Source organism: Alligator mississippiensis, chromosome 2 (genome assembly GCF_030867095.1).
Source record: "Alligator mississippiensis isolate rAllMis1 chromosome 2, rAllMis1, whole genome shotgun sequence".
In the NCBI taxonomy this organism is placed as follows: domain Eukaryota; kingdom Metazoa; phylum Chordata; order Crocodylia; family Alligatoridae; genus Alligator; species Alligator mississippiensis.
The window spans coordinates 6386864-6404580 of record NC_081825.1 but is presented as its reverse complement, the minus strand read 5'-3'; the positions used below and the strand labels follow the sequence as shown (position 1 = coordinate 6404580).

The 17717-nt window shown below is 45.6% G+C and overlaps 1 protein-coding gene across 3 annotated transcripts in view; it reads left to right on the top strand.

Annotated features, from left to right (window-relative positions):
* ATRN (attractin) overlaps positions 1–17717 on the top strand; it is a 245943-nt gene that overhangs the window by 125771 nt on the left and 102455 nt on the right. For all 3 annotated transcript variants that reach the window (XM_014597094.3, XM_019495622.2, XM_019495624.2), the window contains exons 20-24: positions 7005–7098; positions 8013–8065; positions 14144–14238; positions 16004–16082; positions 16543–16700. In XM_014597094.3, coding sequence (XP_014452580.1) covers positions 7005–7098; positions 8013–8065; positions 14144–14238; positions 16004–16082; positions 16543–16700 — 479 coding nt within the window. The remainder of the gene's footprint in view (positions 1–7004; positions 7099–8012; positions 8066–14143; positions 14239–16003; positions 16083–16542; positions 16701–17717) is intronic.

The window sequence follows — 17717 nt, the reverse complement described above, 5'->3', positions numbered from 1 at the left end:
GCTGGTACAGGGCCCAGGCTGGCAGTGGGGGTGGGTTACAAGCTGGTGCTGAGCACAGGAAAAACGACCCTGCCCGGTGCCCCATGCTACAGCTGCTCACACCCCGTGTGGGGCTGCCTGTGCCTGCTTAAGACAGCCCCACGCGGGCTGCGAGCGGCTGCAGCGCAGAGTGTTGGGCATGGGGTTGGGGAGGGGCCGCTTTTCCCCAGGTTCCTTCCCTGCCTGGGTCCTCCCCCCCCCGCCTGAGTTTCCAGCACCGTGCAGCCACGTGGTCCCAGGCCAGAAGCCCCTGCTTAGGCTTCTTGCTGGCGGGTGGGTCCGAGTGGTCCTTGCTGTTGCAGGAGCTCTCCCCTGGGTCCTACCGCTTCCCCGGGGTCATTTTTGATGGGAACTAAAGACAGATAAATATTTATTTTCTAAATTTTTTAGGGGCCCCATGAGCCAGCTAGAATGGCCTTGCGGGCCGGATATGGCCCATGGGCTGTATTTTGCCCACCCCTGTGATATGGTCTTCTCAGCAGTAGTCTGATGGCTGTGAACTGAACAAAGTTGCCAAAGTTGCTTGGGCAAAATTCCCTTGGCTATGGCAAGCGTATTCTTAAGATGTGAGAAGATGAGAGCCTGCTTAAGAGTTTTATCTGTATGGGTGGATAGGAGAGGCTCTTGAGAGGTTAAGGCTCAAAACAGTCTCCTAGGCTGAGTCTTATCCATCCTACGCAGGGTCACTTCAGGTCTAGTAGTTATGAATGGTCTGTGTTCTAGGTTGAAGTATTGCACTTATTGTATTGTTAGAATTTCACCCAGAATAAGTTCCTTTCCATTTGCAAGCTCAGTTTGTCTTTGCCCATTTGTTTACACAAGCTTCTGAAAGTTTAACAAAATTTATTCACAATCTTGGGGAAAAGATGCATAGGAAACTTGCTCAGTATCACTGGGATAGCTTTTAACATTTTTAGTCAGGGGGGTTGGATCACTTTTTAATTTGCAATTAATTTAGCATGATTTACTATAAAGGCAGAAAAATGGTTGGCCAGTCCAGATTGTGGGATCAGAACCCAATTGCTGCCTTTGTGCTTGTCTGTGCAGGGGGAGCCCAGGGTTGTGATCCCAGGCTCTCCTTGCCTGGCGGGTTGAAAGCCAAGTGCCCGCAGTTCCAGGGTCAGGAGTGACAATCCGTTGATTGCAGGCTCAGACCCCGGGGCCGCACTGGGGTCTCAAACAGGCTCCGGTGTGCTCCTGGGGCTGAGGCTGACAATTGGCTGGTTGTGAGCCCCACCTCTAGACCTGCCACATGTTCAATTTAAGGTGCTATACAGATCATCCCTAAAAATATTCTGTGTTATATGTGGAGTTTTATGCCTGTCTTACCATTTTATGACACTGTAAATTGGGGGCACATGTAGCACCCTTGTCATTTATGCTGCAATTTAACACTTTAATTGTGGGGTAGGTACATTGTGTAGAAGGCGTCTTAGTTTTCACACGGTGGTTTGTAACACATTGTTGGGACCATTGAGGGTTAAGACACAGCTGGACTTGGAAGCAGTTGTTTGTATACCTAGCCATTGCTGAATAATTAAGACTGCATGGTAAGATTAATTGGATTTGGAGGAGTGCAACTTAATCAGTTAGTCCTGAAAGCATGGGTTTGATTCCACCCAAAACAGATCATATTAATATTGGAGTGGTTTCAGGGACCACTCACCCCAGTTTTGTTAGGGTGAGAGAGAAGACCTCTTTCCTGCAAGCTAGGCTCCTGGTAGCTCAGTGATGGAGATGAATATTGTTCTCTATAAGCTTTGAATTTTACTATTGTTGGCATTTGAGTCGAGGGGAGGTAACAAGTGATTCAGGGGATGTGAGGTTCTTCCCTTCCGCTGCTATCAGGATAAGTTACCTTCACCAGCAGGATTGTTTTAAGTTCAAAAAAAGCCATGGCTACTTCACCGGAAGACTTTTATATCCCTTCGTTAGCTCACTGCACCTTGCAATATCAGGTGCGTAGTAACCGTGTGCTAGCTAATTCACTCCTCAGCAGATGCTTTTAACGTTTGTTCTCTTTTGAACGGTGTTAATAACCGAGAGGGGGAAATGCAACACATCAAAATGGTAAAAATAGCTGTGAGGTGCTTTTTCTAGTTCATTCAGTAGTTTTGCATTTTCTGATAAAACCTTTGCATAGAAATATGTTTGTGTGAGATAAGAGAGCTATTTGGAAGAAAATGGAAGGTACCTTTATCCCCCAAATCAGAGTGCTTCTATGGCAATGAGTCTAATCTTCTCCATGGAGCACTTGCTGGTGGTCCCCAGGGAGGCGGCTGATGACTTCAGTGCTGCCTTCTCTCTTCAGGCAGCTCAGTTGTATTGAAAGAGAGCAAAAAATACTTTGCCTAGTATTAACTTTTCTATGCAAGCAATTGTAGTTGCTGCTGGGATGCTGTGTTGTTACAAATGAGAGGGGGGGATGTGTCCTGACTACGTAAGAGTAGAGGTTAAACTCTCTCAACAACATAGTCCACAGTAGGGAAGAACCTGAGGAGCCTGGTACATGAATGCTATAATCCAGGGGCCTTAAATTTGTTTGGGTCCCCAGGCCTGTGTGAACTGTGAGGCTCCTTACGGGCTGTATTGGGACCCACTCTGACACTAGGGCAAGAGGCAACAAAGAGCCACAGGGGTTGCTTGCTTGCCTGCCACTGAAACGTGTCCCCAGAAGGGCTCCGTAATGGGGAATCCCAACCTTTTAACTGCAGTCAGAAAGGGAACAGGACTTTTGTAGAGGCAGCCCCAACAGGACCTCCAGCCTGGAGGCCTGGGTTTAGGAAGGCTGCAAGGCAAGAGCAGCCCAAGAACTCATTGGACTGAGTAGGAACTGTTAGGGACATCTCCGCGGGGAGCAATCAACTGACTGCAAGGGGCAGGGCTTGACTGCTTATAGGCCCAGCCTCTATGCTGGGGCAGGCAGTCCAGGCCTGCAGACTGCTGGGGAAGGAGCTGGGAGGCAGAGCTGGGTGCCAAGAGAAAGGAGGTACCCTGGGGCTGGAGGAATGGAGGCTACTCCTTATGAAGGTGGCGGTGGTTATGGCCCTGAGAGGGTTGAGTTTGAGTTGGAACCAGACAATTACCCCTTTGTGTGTTGGTTTTCTTATTTTTAGTTAAGTTTGTGACCAGAGGACATGGTTGTGGCTGGAGTAGAGATCTGGAGGCCATGGAGCATGATGCCAGGAGTACTACGTGCTTGCGAGACCCACTTTAGTCAGAGGCGTTAAGGCCTGGGGCCCAGGAACTCAGAGTCCAAGGCAGTGGACCTGGGCGGAGGGGGCTCAGCTAGATAAAAAGGGTAGAGGCTGAGAAAGCTGAAGGTTGGACAAGGGTTTGGAGGCCTTAGGGTCTCAGTCTGGGATCAATAGCCCCCTTACAAGGGGTAATTGGGAATCATCTGCAAGGCATGGCCATGACTCTGGGGGCCACTGGAGGTCACATTTTTAACTCCTAGGTGTCACAACCCAAAGTTGTGATTTGTTGTTTGTGTGTGCTTCAGCAACACTAAATTATGTTCCTGTTAAAATTACGGTTTCCTTGCACGGTAGAGTTCTCTGCTGCGGGAGAGAACTCCGGTGCAACGGGGGATTTCCTGCCAATTTGCAGCTTCTTTGCATGGTGCATTTCTTTTGCATCTCGGAGATGCACGGTGCAAAGGAGTTCCTGCCATTTGTATTTAGATTCGCGCCACATTATTGGCTGGTTCTAAATGTAGGCACACATGGCGGCTAGCTATTTGCTTGCTAGCCGTACAAAAGGCTTGGGTAGTTTCCGCCCAAGTCGGAGAGAGAGGAAAACTGGAGAACTTAACGAACCCCAGGAGGAGGAGACTTCGCGCTGTGTGAAGATCTCTAAGTGATGTGGACCCTTGCGGACCCAACGCGCCTCTCTTAAGCAGGCAACAGAGGTCTAAACAGCCTCTGGCCTCTCCCCGTCGCCGAGCGCAATCCTAGACGTATCCCTATCCTATATACCCAATTTTCGAACTCACGGAGTCTTAACAGCTCCGGGGGCCTGGGAACTGAACCCAGTTTTTGAACCCACGGAGTCTTAATAGCTCCGGGGGACCTGGGAACCGAACAAAACCCACGGAGATTCAGCCACTCCGTGAGGAAAGAATTGCTGAACCCGTGGAGCCTAAACCACTCCGGGGCCAAAGAACCGAGTTTGTCAGAGTTCTCCAACGAGGACTCAAGCAGAGCTGCACCTGGAAAACTGTCCAGCCTACACCACGACCATCTTGGGTGTAAGTAAATAATCTTTTCAATCAACCACTACGCCTCCGTAATGAAGTATAGCTCGCGCGTACCTAACCGCCCTGCGGTTTTCTCTAGCCCCGCGTGCCCGGGCTGCTGGCCACAGCCCGCGTGCGCAAAGACGGGTCCGGCTCACCCCCGGCCCACACACTAGGGTGATTAAAACCTTCTTCAAGTATACATGTGGCGTGAGGATGGAGAAGTAAAAGGAACCAAGTAGTAGGCCACCCTAGCCCCTATGGACAACCTCCCTTTTGAATTTCAAACATCAAGACATGGCAGGCAAGAGATAGATGGAGGAGGCCGGGGAACACAGGCAGGCCAGCCTGGCCACCGACCTCCAGGGAGGGCAGAATACCCCAGGAGGCTGTGGAAGCAGAGCCACTTGTCAGTTCTAGGAAGTATTTTTATTTCTGTGTTGTTTGTTTTTTTTTTTTTCTTTTTATTACTTCAGCTTAGCAGTTTCTCAAAAGGAGCCATCTACTAGCGGTTTCCAAAATCCACTTGTTCGTTTACATCAGAGGTGTCAAACTTACTGGCCAGATGTGGCCCATAGAGCCATATGTCACAACCCTCCTTGTGGTGTGCGGGTTGGACCCCTTGCTGCATGCACTTCAACACAACGTGGGGGCAGTCTGGGGTGCTGCCTGCAGTCTGCACCCTGGGCCCCCCCATGCCACATGCAGCATTGGGTCCAGCCTGCGCACAGCTGGCAGCGTACACCCCATGTCGCCCCCAGGGGCTGGCCCGTGCTCAGTGCGGTGGCACAGGCAGCACCTGGCGCTGCGACTGCTCCACAGGGGGTTGGTCCAAGTCCGGGCCACAGACCAGCTCAGGGATGCTCCTCCAGCACACAGGGCCAGGTGAGTTTTACACCCCTGATTTCCACTTTGTTAAACTGATGTTTAATAAACCTATGCAGACTTCTTAGTTTTTGTTCACATTTTTTAGGCCTTTAATAAACAGTCTTAACTGTTCCCAGGCTCCTGGTAAAAATTATGCACAAAGAAACTTAAGCTGTTATTTATAAAATCTTATCTAAATGTCCCGGGGTTTAAACAGTGATTTTAAAAAATGCAATGAAGCACCAATTGCTAAGCTGCATTATTCAAGCTTCAAAGAACAGTTGCATATCTTTTTGTTTTGGTGTGTTGCTAATGTATGTCAGTCATTTGACGTTTTTAAATTAAATACAAAGTTCCTCCTCATTCTTACCTAGTCTCATGTCAGACCTGGGCTAGAGTGCATTTTGTATCTGTCTTGATTTAAGTTGGGTAAAGACATTTGGGGTAGCTGCTGATGGAAATTTAGAATGCCATTAGTGAGAGATGTGCTTCATAGAGCGTAGTTGTTTCTGTGACATCTTGATTCATGTTGTTTCCTGTTTCATCACCGGGCCTTTGTGTTTTCTTCTTGTTTTCTTTTGAAACTACTGTCCCCTAGCTAGTTACCTGTATTCAGTCCTGTTCCCGAGCACAACTTCCACAACCACATGTGGCAACTGGAGCAGGTGGACAACAGAGTATTTGTACAGCGAGGTCCAAAGTGGACAAAGGCACATCCAAATACGCACCAACTCTTGAGCCAAGCTGTAGGCTACCCAAGGATGTATTCATGCAGGCCAGGTTAAAGTTTGTTTTAGGTGATAGAGGTCACCTGTGGGGAACTGGAAGAGAAGGGACATGGGGTGCAGGGAGCCAAGCTGGAGGAGGGTTGAGGGACGTGGGATCGGACTGCAGGTAGAAGTTTTAGCTGTAGGAGTTCGACTACTTACCTTAGGTGCCTGTACACAAATGCACGGACCCTGGGAAACAAGCAGGAAGAACTGGAAGACCTTGTCTCCCCAAATCCACATTTCTCTGTGATTTTAAATGCAACTCCATCAATATTTATCTATATATTAGTGGCATTTCATTTTAATCATGGAAAAATGTGGATTTGAGGTTACTTTTTTAAAACAAGAACGGGGGATTTTTTTAAATAGGAGAAAATCCTATGTGACAAAGAGAACCTGTTTTGCGTGCGCCATTACTACTCCATTATGAATCGAGATCCATTTTTTTTCTTCAAAGCATTTGTCTTTTTTCCCCTCCATTTACAGCAAAAGCTGTTGGCTGCATAAGGAGCTGAGATCAGCTTGCTAAAATCATAAGGGTGAACACGGATTTATTACTTTTTTTTATTTCTTTTCTTCCACGCGTTTGTCAAGAGTTTGAATGCAATACGTGTTTGTGAAAACAAAGCTGTTGTGCACCTTGCAACAATTTTTGTCCTTCTCAAGGTTTCGTTCTTTTGTGATACCTAGTAGTACAGTCCTTCGTGGTGTCAGCTAGCAAAAGGAGGGCAATTGAGAGGGCCACTCGTTATTCCCACCCGCCCAAGGCCAGAAGGGAACCGTTATGTTCATGTGGTCTGAACTAATTCATAACAGAAGCCCCATCGAAGAACAGAAACCTCATCCAAGAACTTCTGCCCACAGCAAAATGCTTAATGTGAAAAAAATCATGGGGGAAAGTTTTCCCCCCAAGTATTGCTGAGACCTCTCAGCATCATAAATACACTATTGGACAGGCATAAATTTTTGCTGTGTGATTTATTTTCAGAGTTTACTATTAACATCTTTCACTTTCATGACCAAATGTAAAACTATCCCTCTCCCTTTTGCTTTATCCCGAATAATTCATTATTCTTTCCTTTCCTTAACAGCTTGCAAGTGTAATGGGCATGCCTCCATCTGCAATACAAAATCAGGGAAATGTTTCTGTACTACGAAAGGGATTAAAGGCGACGAGTGTCAACTGTGAGTTGCGCTTTCCTATTATTTTGCTGTTTCGTGGTTAGATATAAAATGAAACGCAGCCTTTACATTTTGGAATAATTATGTATTATGGTTTTACACATATCTTAAAGCTGATGGTTTACTAACTTCATCAGCAGTCCAGTCAGTTGTAGGCGTCTTATATTAAAATAGCATTGAGCAAAATGGTTTTGTTGACAGATTTTTAATGAGTTTAAAAACAAAGAATATAGTCCAGATGCCAAAGGGTCAAAAATAACATATTTCTTCTCAGCCTGCATACCACTATTCATACCCTAAGCTCCTGTTTTCCTCAATGAAGTAGTTAATTGTCAGTATTGTTGCATTCTGTTTAAAGCGAGTGAGTCAGTAGAGCCTGAATAACTAGGAAATTAGATCGGAAAAGGTTTTGGAACATTCTGTGCCTTTAAAGGAGCACTTCCAGGTCAACAAAGCAAACAAATTTACATGTGGAAAGTGCCCATACAACCTATTAGAAGCCATTTCCAGTAAAATGTTAATGGAAATAATTTCAGTGCAGTGTTTATTTTTGAAAGGTTACTCGTATGAGCAAAGGTTAACAGGTATGGCAGTAAACGCAAATGGAGACTGCTATATATTTGGCTGGAGTGCTCTAATGCGGTATGTTTGTGCACACTTATTAAAGTAATTTTAAGTAAATGCAAAGGTTAATTTCTGGTGGTTTCATTCTGCTGCAGATCAAATTTCATGGGTCTTCCAAATGTTCATAATTATTTTTCAGTAGCTGTTTAGATGTGTATCTTTTATTTTTAATTTTATATGGATAAGGGTTCAAGATTTGTCCTATGATTTTTCTACTGCATAGTGATATAAGCTAGAGAAGGAAAAACTAAGAATGAAAACAAACGCTTTTTTTTTTTTAAACTTCTTTTCAGGTGTGAGGTAGAAAATCGTTACCAGGGAAATCCACTGAAAGGAACGTGTTACTGTAAGTACCTCTGCTTTTCTTTGTCTGATATAGTAAGAGAGCTGCGACTTAGCCTTTTATATCAAATAGCCTCTCTACTCAGTGTAGCATCTCATTACACGCAGACAAGCTGGGGCTAGAGCTGGCTGGATTTTTGTTCTTGAAAACTGAAACACTTCCAAAAATATTTACTTGGGCCAAATTAAGAGTAGTCACAGTTTCAGTTTTAGAACAATATTTTGGGGGGTTTTTGTCTTCAAATTTGTCTTCAAATGATAATGTTTTTATTAAAATGCATGTAAAGAATATTTAAAAAGTTAACACCGAAATGAAACATTTTCTTCAAATACTTGTTCAGTGGGAAATTCCAGATTTTTTTTGGTTCCATTTTTGGAATAGAAAAAACTCAGAATCTCTGAATTTTCTGTAAAAGGAAAAATGCACTCAACACTCACGTTGTGCCAAGAGGTAGGAACTGTTGGCCTCGTTGCAACAGATGTACACTGCTGCCAGGAGGTGTGGGGGGGGAGATGGCTGTACAAAATGTAGAGTAGTCCAGGACCAGGATGATAAGGTCCGGGAAGACCCGGATCAGGATGTGGAACAAGCCCATGGTACAGGATGGCTTAAGATGCTCAGAAATACTGAGTATGTAACATGTCATTTGTTTTGACCACTGTATAAAAGGAGAATTGAAAATTATGGGGACTTTGTACTGATGCCAGTGCCTTGTCACAAGCATACATGTGTTAACACCTTCACAAGTGTGTCAGCACTGTGCCTTGTACACAATATACCTGGCCATGCTTTGCCACCGAACCAAGTCTGTGGTCATTCTCTTAAGGCAAGATTGGTGATGGGATCTTCTGGCTGCAACATGTTGCCGGTACTGCAGTCCCTGAGACTTCAGCACTGACAGCACAGCAATAACATCTGGTGATGACAGGAGCATAGGATTGGAAGGCTCCTGGGCCATAAACACTAACCCCCTGCTTTGGCAAATGATCGTTAATCAAAAGACTCCCCAAAACTGCCACTCCCAACGTTCACCAGCTCCAAGGAACAGTATGTGAAACCTTAAGAACAGCCCCAAAACATACCACATGCAAAAGCTGGGAAGACGAGATTTACTTCCAGTGCCCTGCCACTGCAACAACAGGGAAAGTAGTTGGTTAATGTATGCTGAGAATGTCCTAGGAAGAGGACTGCGTTTCACACTGCAAGGGAAAGTTAAAAAAACAACAAAAAACAAACCCTTTGCAGTTAATGCAAGTTGGTTATAGAGTTAAAATTCCTTCCTGATCCCAAATTTGACAGTCAGTGCGACTCTGAGCAGAAGAGCAAGACCCAGGAACCTCTGGATTTTCTAGTAATGGCAAGACCGCCTGCACACTGAAGAAAGATACTGCCATGCCAACTCTCAGATTAGTCTAGCAGGTATTTTTATTTTGAACCTTAGCAATCATACCCTTTAAATACATATATGACCAAACACTGCTCCACAGCTCAAATGTGTGTATATGTGTTTGATAAGGGGGAAAAAAAAATCCCACGTTATATAACAATATAGGGTTCAGACAAGGTTTTAAGCAACTGTAGAAGTTAGCCTGCTGTTTTTTAGCAAGTTGGAAACCCACTTGGACAGCTAAACAGCAGTATTCACAGTTTCTAAAGTTAATCTTTATATAGTCATCAGCCAGCACACTGATTATGACAGGAACGTAGGGATAAAGAAAACTATGCAGTTATGAGGAGCCTTCTTGAAAAGAACAGTGGTAATACTGGAGACTAATGGGCAGGGATCTTTACTAACTACAAGCCTTATCAGCATCTTGAACAGCAGTCCTAATTTCATAATTTTGGCAATTAGTTCTTTAAGTATTTGGGTCGTTTCAGTGCCCAAGAGAGACTAGTAAAGTGAATTAGATTTATTTGGTGCTGGCATAGTGGGTGGAAAAGACAGTGATATAGGTATCATGACCTCGACCCCTTGTAAAAGAGCATACTTACTGATTTGGTCTGAACGCTCCTCTTTGTAAACAGGGGAGCGCAGTGAAAATGTGGTGGTTTATCAGCCTTTCTCTATAAGGGTATAGGGGTTGGGGTTTTTTTTTTATTATCATGGAATGCTTGCTAGCTAATACCTATCCAATATCTGAGCACCCAGAAAAAAGGTGTATATCGTTGCATTTAATGCTACTTACAATACCTGTGCACAGCTCCAGGAGGCCAACCAAAACACAGTGAAGTGTTGTAATGCTAATAATGTTAGCTGAAGAGCAGTGTTTCTGACGCCCAGAGCAGTCAACCATAAATGGCCTAATTCCAGTCGCATGTTACCCTTTAAACAGAGGTGACATCTGTTCAACGTGACACCCCAGAGCAGTGAAAGGCATACCTGACAGTTGGGTTGGTCCTGGCAGTATGAGGGCTGCCAAACTAGCACTCAGTAAATATATATGTCCACAGGATTCATAGTTCTCATTAATTAAATGTGCTGTGAACACATTTTCAAAGAGGAGAGCGTACAGAACATATTATTCCCGTGAGCCGATACACTCTAATAATTGCCACATGGACATAGCCATTTCAGCACATGTTAACTAAACTTCCGGCTTGTCGATTTGGGGATGTGAGTGTGATGTAAGCTCCACTTTGAAAGAGTGAAGCTTCCTCTTGGTGGGCTCTAGGAATGAAGACACGTAACACAGTGACACCAGTGTGAGTGTGGGGCAGCTGCACAGTGTGAAGCCCTATACTGATTTAAGTCATCCTGCTATGGGGCAAAGGGCACCCCTTATACTTCAGTGTAATGTCATATGTCTGTATTTGCTCAATGCAAGTAGACTATTATCAGCACCTTTACCACCTGTGGCCAAGGCACTGCCACCTTAGAAGAGCTGATCGTCTATTTGCTGTGGACACCAGTGTTGCGTACGTAGGTGTACAAATGTACTAACTTCTCCATGCCGACTACACTGCTCCGGGAGACCTGGAGGAAAAGCAAGCAGGAGGGGGCAGCAGGGGAGGTGCTCTCACACTTCATGAGAAATTGGGACAATCATCTTCAGGTGTGCGTACATGAATGCACGGAGCCGGGGAAACAAGCAGGAAGAATTGGAAGTCCCTCACAGTCATGGAGCAATGATCTGATTGGAATAACAGAGACTTGGTGGGAGCTCACGTGTCTGGAGCACGGTCATGGGAGGGTACAAACTGTTCAGGAAGGGCAGGCAGGGGAGAAGAGCAGGAGGAGTTGCACTTCGTGTAAAAGAGCTGTATGATTGCTCAGAGCTCCAGTATGAAGCTGGAGACAGGGCTGTTGAAAGTCTCTGGGTTAGGGTTGAAGGGGAGAGCAACAAGGGTGATGTGGGGGTGGGGGGGGGTCTGCTATAGACCACCAGTCCAGGAGGAAGCGGTGGATGAGACTTCAAACAGCTAGCAGGCCTCGGTTGTCATGGAGGACTTCAGTCGCCCTGACGTCTGCTGGGAGGGCAGTACAGCAGTGCATAGGCAATCCCGGAAGTTTTTGGAGTGTGTTGGGGACAACTTGTTGTAAGTGCTGGAGCGGCCAACTAAGGGCCATGCTCGTCTTGCCCTGCTGCTCACGAACAGGGCAGAATTGGTAGGGAACGTAGTAGTGGATCGCAACTTGGGCAGCAGTGACCGCGAGATGGTTGAGTTCAGTATCCTGAGGGAAGGAAGGATGGAGAGCAGAAGAGTAAGGACCCCGGACTTTAGAAAAGCAGACTTCCACTCGCTCAGGGAACTCATGGGCAGGATCCCCTGGGAAGCCAGCCTGGGAGGGAGAGGAGTCCAGGAGAACTGGCTGTACTTGAAAGAAGTCCTACTTGGGAGTACAGGCACAAACTATCCCGATGCGCAGGAAGACTAGCAAGTATGGAAAAAGACCCGCTTGCTTAGCAGAGGACTCTTCAGTAAACTGTCACAAAAAGGAAGCTTGTAAGAAGTAGAAAGTTGGACAAATAAATAGGGAGGAGTATCACAGCTGCAGGGATGAAGTCAGGAAGGCCAAAGCACAATAGCAGTTGCAGCTATAAGAGCTGTGAAGGGGAACAAGAAGGGTTTCTACAAGTATGTTGGTAGCAAGAGGAGGATCAGGAAAAGTGTGGGTCCCTTAATGAATGGGGGAGGTAGCCTTGTGACGGAGGATGCAGAAAATGCTGAAATGCTGAATGCCGTCTTCACGTCAGTCTTCATGGACACGGTCAGCTCCTAGACTACTGCACCGGGCAGCACAGCTTAGGGAGGAGGTGAGCAGCCCTCAGTAGTAAAAGAACAGATTAGGGACTATTCAGAAAAGTGTATAAGTCCATGGGTCCAGATTGGATGCACCGGTGGGTGCTGAGGAAACTGGCTGATGTGATTGCAGAGCCACTGGCCATCATCTATAAAAACTCAAGGCGATCAGGAGAGGTCCCAGAGGACTGGGCAAACATAGTGCCCATATTTCAGAAAGGGAAAAAGGAGGAACAAGGGAACTACAGACCTGTCAGCCTCACCCCAGTCCCTGGAAAAATCATGGAGGAGATACTCAAGGAACCCATGGATTCATCAAGGGCAAGTCATGACTCATGCCTAACCACCCTGATTGCCTTCTATGGTGAGATGACTGGTGCTGTGGATGCGGGGAGACCGGTGGATGTTGTGTACCTTGATTTTAGCAAGGCTTTTGATGGTGTCTCCCACAAGATTCTCCCAGGCAAGCTAAGGAAGTACAGGCTGGATGAACGGTGTGTAAGGTGGATAGAAAACTGGCTGCAGCATCGGGCTCAGAGCAGTAATCAATGGCTTGATGTCTAGCTGACAGCCGGTCTCAAGTAGAGTGCCCCAGGGGTTGTTCCTTGGGCCAATTGGGTAGCAGCTGTACAGAAAAGGACCTGGGGGTGACAGGGGACAAGAAGTTGGATATGAGCCAGCAGTGTGCCCTTGGTGCCAAGAAGGCTACTGGCATCCTGGGCTGCATTGGTAGGAGCGCTGCCAGCAGATGGAGGGCAGTGATTCTTCCCCTCTATTCAGCACTGGGGAGGCCACATCTGGAGTCCTGTGTCCAGTTTTGGGCCCCCACAACACAAAGGATGTGGACACATTGGAGAGAGTCCTGCAGAGGGCCACGGAAATGTTTGTGGGGCTGGGGGACAGGATTTGTGAGGAGAAACAGAGGGAACTGGGCTGATTTAGTCTGGAGAAGAGAAGACCAAGGGGGATTGAATAGCAGCCTTTACCTCTCGGGTTCAAAAGAAGATGAAGCTGGACTGTTCTCAGTGATAGATGACAGGACAAGGAGCAATGGGCTCAAGCTGCAGCAAGGAAAGTTGAGGTTGGATATTAGGAAAAACTTTCTCACTTGGAGGGTAGTAAAGCACTGGGACAGGCTCCCCAGAGAGGTGGTGGAGTCTCCATCCTTGGAAGTGTTTAAGACCTGGCTAGACAAAGCCTTGGCTGGGATGATGCAGGTGGGGTTGGTCCTGCTTGGAGCAGGGGTTGGACTAGATGTTACCTCCTGAGCTCCCTTCCAGCCCTCATTTTCTCTGATTCTATATAGGAAAGCCTTAACTCCGTGATGTTAAAGTGCATTAGACCCTCAAAGTGCATTTTCCCTCAAAAGATTAGTGGTCATAGTAGCTTAATCCTTTAATTTATATAAACTCCTTTAGTTTAAGAATGAAAGCTAACATTGATTAATTTGTGTGTTTTCTCTCTCTAAATTTAAATCTAAATCAATCAATAAATAGTGTGTGTGTGTATATATCCTGTACATCCTACTATTCAAATCAGTATTTTGGAGGAAGGGACAAAGAAAAAAATACATATATTCTTTGCCACTTCCTCCAAAACATTAATTTGAATAGAGTAGGGTGTACCGTATTACCTTCCAGGAGTGAGTGCAGGGTTTCTAAGATTTCTGATGTTCTCTCTCTGAATGGGTCGGGTCGGGTCATAGCACTGTATTAAGTTAAGCTACTTCCTTTTTTTCTAAGCGTATGAGAAGCAGTCAGTAGATTTCTAGAAGTGATTTCTAGAAGTTAGTTTTATTTCAGAACATTTCCTCATATCTTTTGCATGCGTTCTTTGCAGATACCCTTCTTATTGACTACCAGTTCACCTTCAGCCTTTCCCAAGAGGATGATCGCTATTATACAGCAATCAATTTTGTAGCAACGCCTGAAGAGGTGAGTAATTTCTTTTCCTTCTGACCCTCATTTTCTTTCAAATATTTTGCTATCTCCTAACACTGAAGAACATGACTGCATCCAGTTCTTTAAGGGCACAGAGCTGTGTTGGTACGTGGGTATATAGCTTTTCACAGCCTAGGCAGAAACTTCTGAATGTGCCTTTTGCTCTTACATGTCTCTGCAGAACCAAAAAGATGTTAGGGGAGTTGCAGTGTGGGCCTGTAGTTCAGCTCCTTTCAGTTTCTATTTTGTTGAATCCCTCCAGCTTTCGCTTATTGATTATTGTCCAGCTTCTTTGTCGTGTGTTGTTTTGATCTAACATTGCACAGCAAATATAGAATTATGCCACTGCACAGTTGCTTGGTTTGTTTTCCCTTTTCTCCATGTGAAAAGCATCTGCTCTTGGAATGGGAATATGTGCATGGCCAGGTAAGCATCCAGCCTGAATTGCTGGGTGATGTGAAGATATCTGCAGTAGCCTCCTGTCCACGGTGACTCCTCTGCCACCAAGGACACCGAGCTTCTAAGAGCCCACTGTCTGCTCCTCTTCTACTCCAGAAGCGGAGAGGGAGAGAGTGCAGTATCCAGTCACTTTGGAGGAAGCAGCAATGAGAATTAAGACTTTGGATTCTGAAAAATTTCAGATCCTATAGGGCTAGAAATCTTCTGCTGTCCAAGCTCTGTAGTAAATGAATGTTATCCTTCTTATCTTTGGAAAGACCATTAAAAAGAATCAAGACTGTGCAGTTGCTTAATTTTGTCTCCCAAGTGCTTTGCAACATTGAACTGTAAGATGCCGGAGAAGTGGCAGTTGTATGGACAGAGCCGGCTACAAGAGGGTTTGATCTGTGACTGGGGCTTTGGCACTTTTGCAGTGCCAATAATAACAGGAGGATCCTTGTTAGCAAGAAGGCCACTAATGATTTTGGTAAAGACAAAATTGCCCCTTTTAGTACTTCATATTCCTCACTACCAAAAAAAAAAAAAAAAAAAAGCCATCAGGAGGGCAAGTCAAATCAGTACTGTCCTGTCGGCTGAGTATAAAATTTTCTTCCATGTCACGAGGTTTCGTTCCTGCCAGGCAGGCATTAGGAAAAAAAAATAGAGCAAAAGGAGCAGAGTGAGAGGAAGGTTTGAAGGGGCATCAAAAATGCTTTTGTGGGAAGAACAGTGAAGGGAGGGATCCCACTGGAAAAAATACAGCATCTGGATGAGTGCACACTTCTCTGAAGAAGGAAAGGTTGAATTTAATAAAATGAACAAAACAGGATTCCTTGTGGGATTTGGAGAAAGAAGCAATGGAGGATTTCTGTAAAACTCTCAGTTTAGACGCAGGGGGAATGCATTTGAAAGGAGCAAGCAAACAAATAAAATCCCAATCCTTTGACAGTCCGATCGATGTCTTTATACGCGGCTCCCTAATCCAGTCATTCCCACATCGTTTTTTTTAAGATACCAGGAAAAGACCCCCAAATAAACGAGATCTGGAGTTTCACTCACATAAGCATTCCCTTTATGAAGAGTGATTCAAAATAAAATGAACAGCTCTGTCCTATTTAATGCATAATGAATCTGGAAAACAAATGTCTGGAATGATTTTTGAGTTCTTTTGATGTAAGTGAGGAGTCTATTAAATATGGTGTGAAATTCATGTAGTTCTGAGACGTATTGTGAGCATTGCTTTCAAAACAGAGCAGCTTTAATGCCATTGCATCTGCTAAATGTTCTCTCCTGTTTTTTTGCTTTTATTTTTTTTAATTAGCAAAACAGAGACCTGGATATGTTTATCAATGCATCTAAAAACTTCAACCTCAACATTACTTGGTCAACAAGTTTTGCAGGTAAAAGCCAAAGTATTTCCAAATATTTATGTAAATATATGATTGATGAATGTGAACTAGTTTGTTTGATGTCTTTTTGAAACCAATACAATGTTGTGGTGCACAGATTTAGTTGAGAAATTCTTTTTTTATTCATTATGTTTTAGAAGTCAGGATTTGAAGAAGAAATAAAGTTAAAAAAGGCATTGTTTTTCCTCTCCAATTTGCACATCCTCCCAACCTGACGATGTGTTGGAGGTGGTTGACAAGCTAATTTTTTTTTAATGCAATTTTTTTGTGCGTGATTGTGCTGATGAAATAAAACTCCAAATTGCAATTAGATGAGCAGTTGACTTTTCTTGTCATTGTAATAGTGAATTGCCTTAATCTATAACTAAGACTAATTGGCCACTTGTGAATATCACTGAGGATTTGTACTGAAAAATGTTTTTACTGTTTCTCTTTTAAATTCTTAAAACAGCTGGCACCCAAGCTGGAGAGGAGATTCCAGTGATTTCAAAGACCAATATAAAGGAATACAAGGACAGCTTCTCTAACGAGAAGTTCGATTTTCGCAACAACCCAAACATCACTTTCTTTGTTTATGTCAGCAACTTCACGTGGCCGATAAAAATACAGGTAAGATCTCCTAATAATCAATAGTTATGTGAATCCAGCCCTGTTGGGAGCAGGACGGAGCTGTGGGTGGCTTGTCTGGGGGGGCAGGAAGTGGGGGGAAGCTCCCTACTGCTATGTGCACCCCTGGGGGAGGCATGGAGGGCATGTGCCTCCCAGATTTGTGCACAATGTGAAGGTGGGCTGCTTGCTGCAGGCCTGGGGCCAGGGGCTGCACTGGCCTCTTCCCAGAAAGGGGCTGGGCCAGGGCTGTGCTTGGGGTGGGCGGCAGCAGTGCTGTGAGAGGTGGCTATGGGGAATTTTGGGGTGGCTGTAATCCACCCCATAACCCCTCTTCCCCCCCATCAGCGCTGCTGCCTCCTGCCCCGCCCTGAGCACAGCGCTGACCCAGCCCCCTCGCTAGGAAGAGGTTGGCGCAGCCCCTGGCCCTAAGCCCGCAGCAGACAGTCTGCCTCTGCCCCGCACTCAAATCTGGGGGGGCACATGCTCCCCATGCCTATCTTGGGGGTGCACGCAGTGGCAGGGAGCCACCCACCCTCCCCACCTGCCCACACCCCCCAGGCTCTGCCCTGCTTCCTGCCCAGTTGAGCAGCGCCTACCCCAGCCCCACTTCCTCCCTTACCATGGGGGCCTTGATCTGTGCCCCTCATGGCCCTTCTTCCCCCCACAGACTTACTTGTTGGACACTGCTCTCCACGTTGCCAGGCTGCATGTCAGCTGTTGCATCGGTATCGGCCAATATGACTGGTTAATAACTGGCCATTGGCATTTGCCAAAAAAATCTTCATCGGTGCACCCCTGCCTTATATAATGGAGTGTAGCGGAGGACAAGCAAAAGGTTTTTTGTTCTCTTTCCTTGGCCAAGTTGTTGTAGCTGCGGCTAGCAGTAAGTGGTACCCCCATCTTCTCGATTTTGTCCCAGTCCTTTGGGTCTAAGAATGTCTGAAGAAATCTTTTGCCATAAAAAATAATAAATAGAGCTCTCACTTGTTTCAGGGAGGTGCACAGTTTTGATTGTCA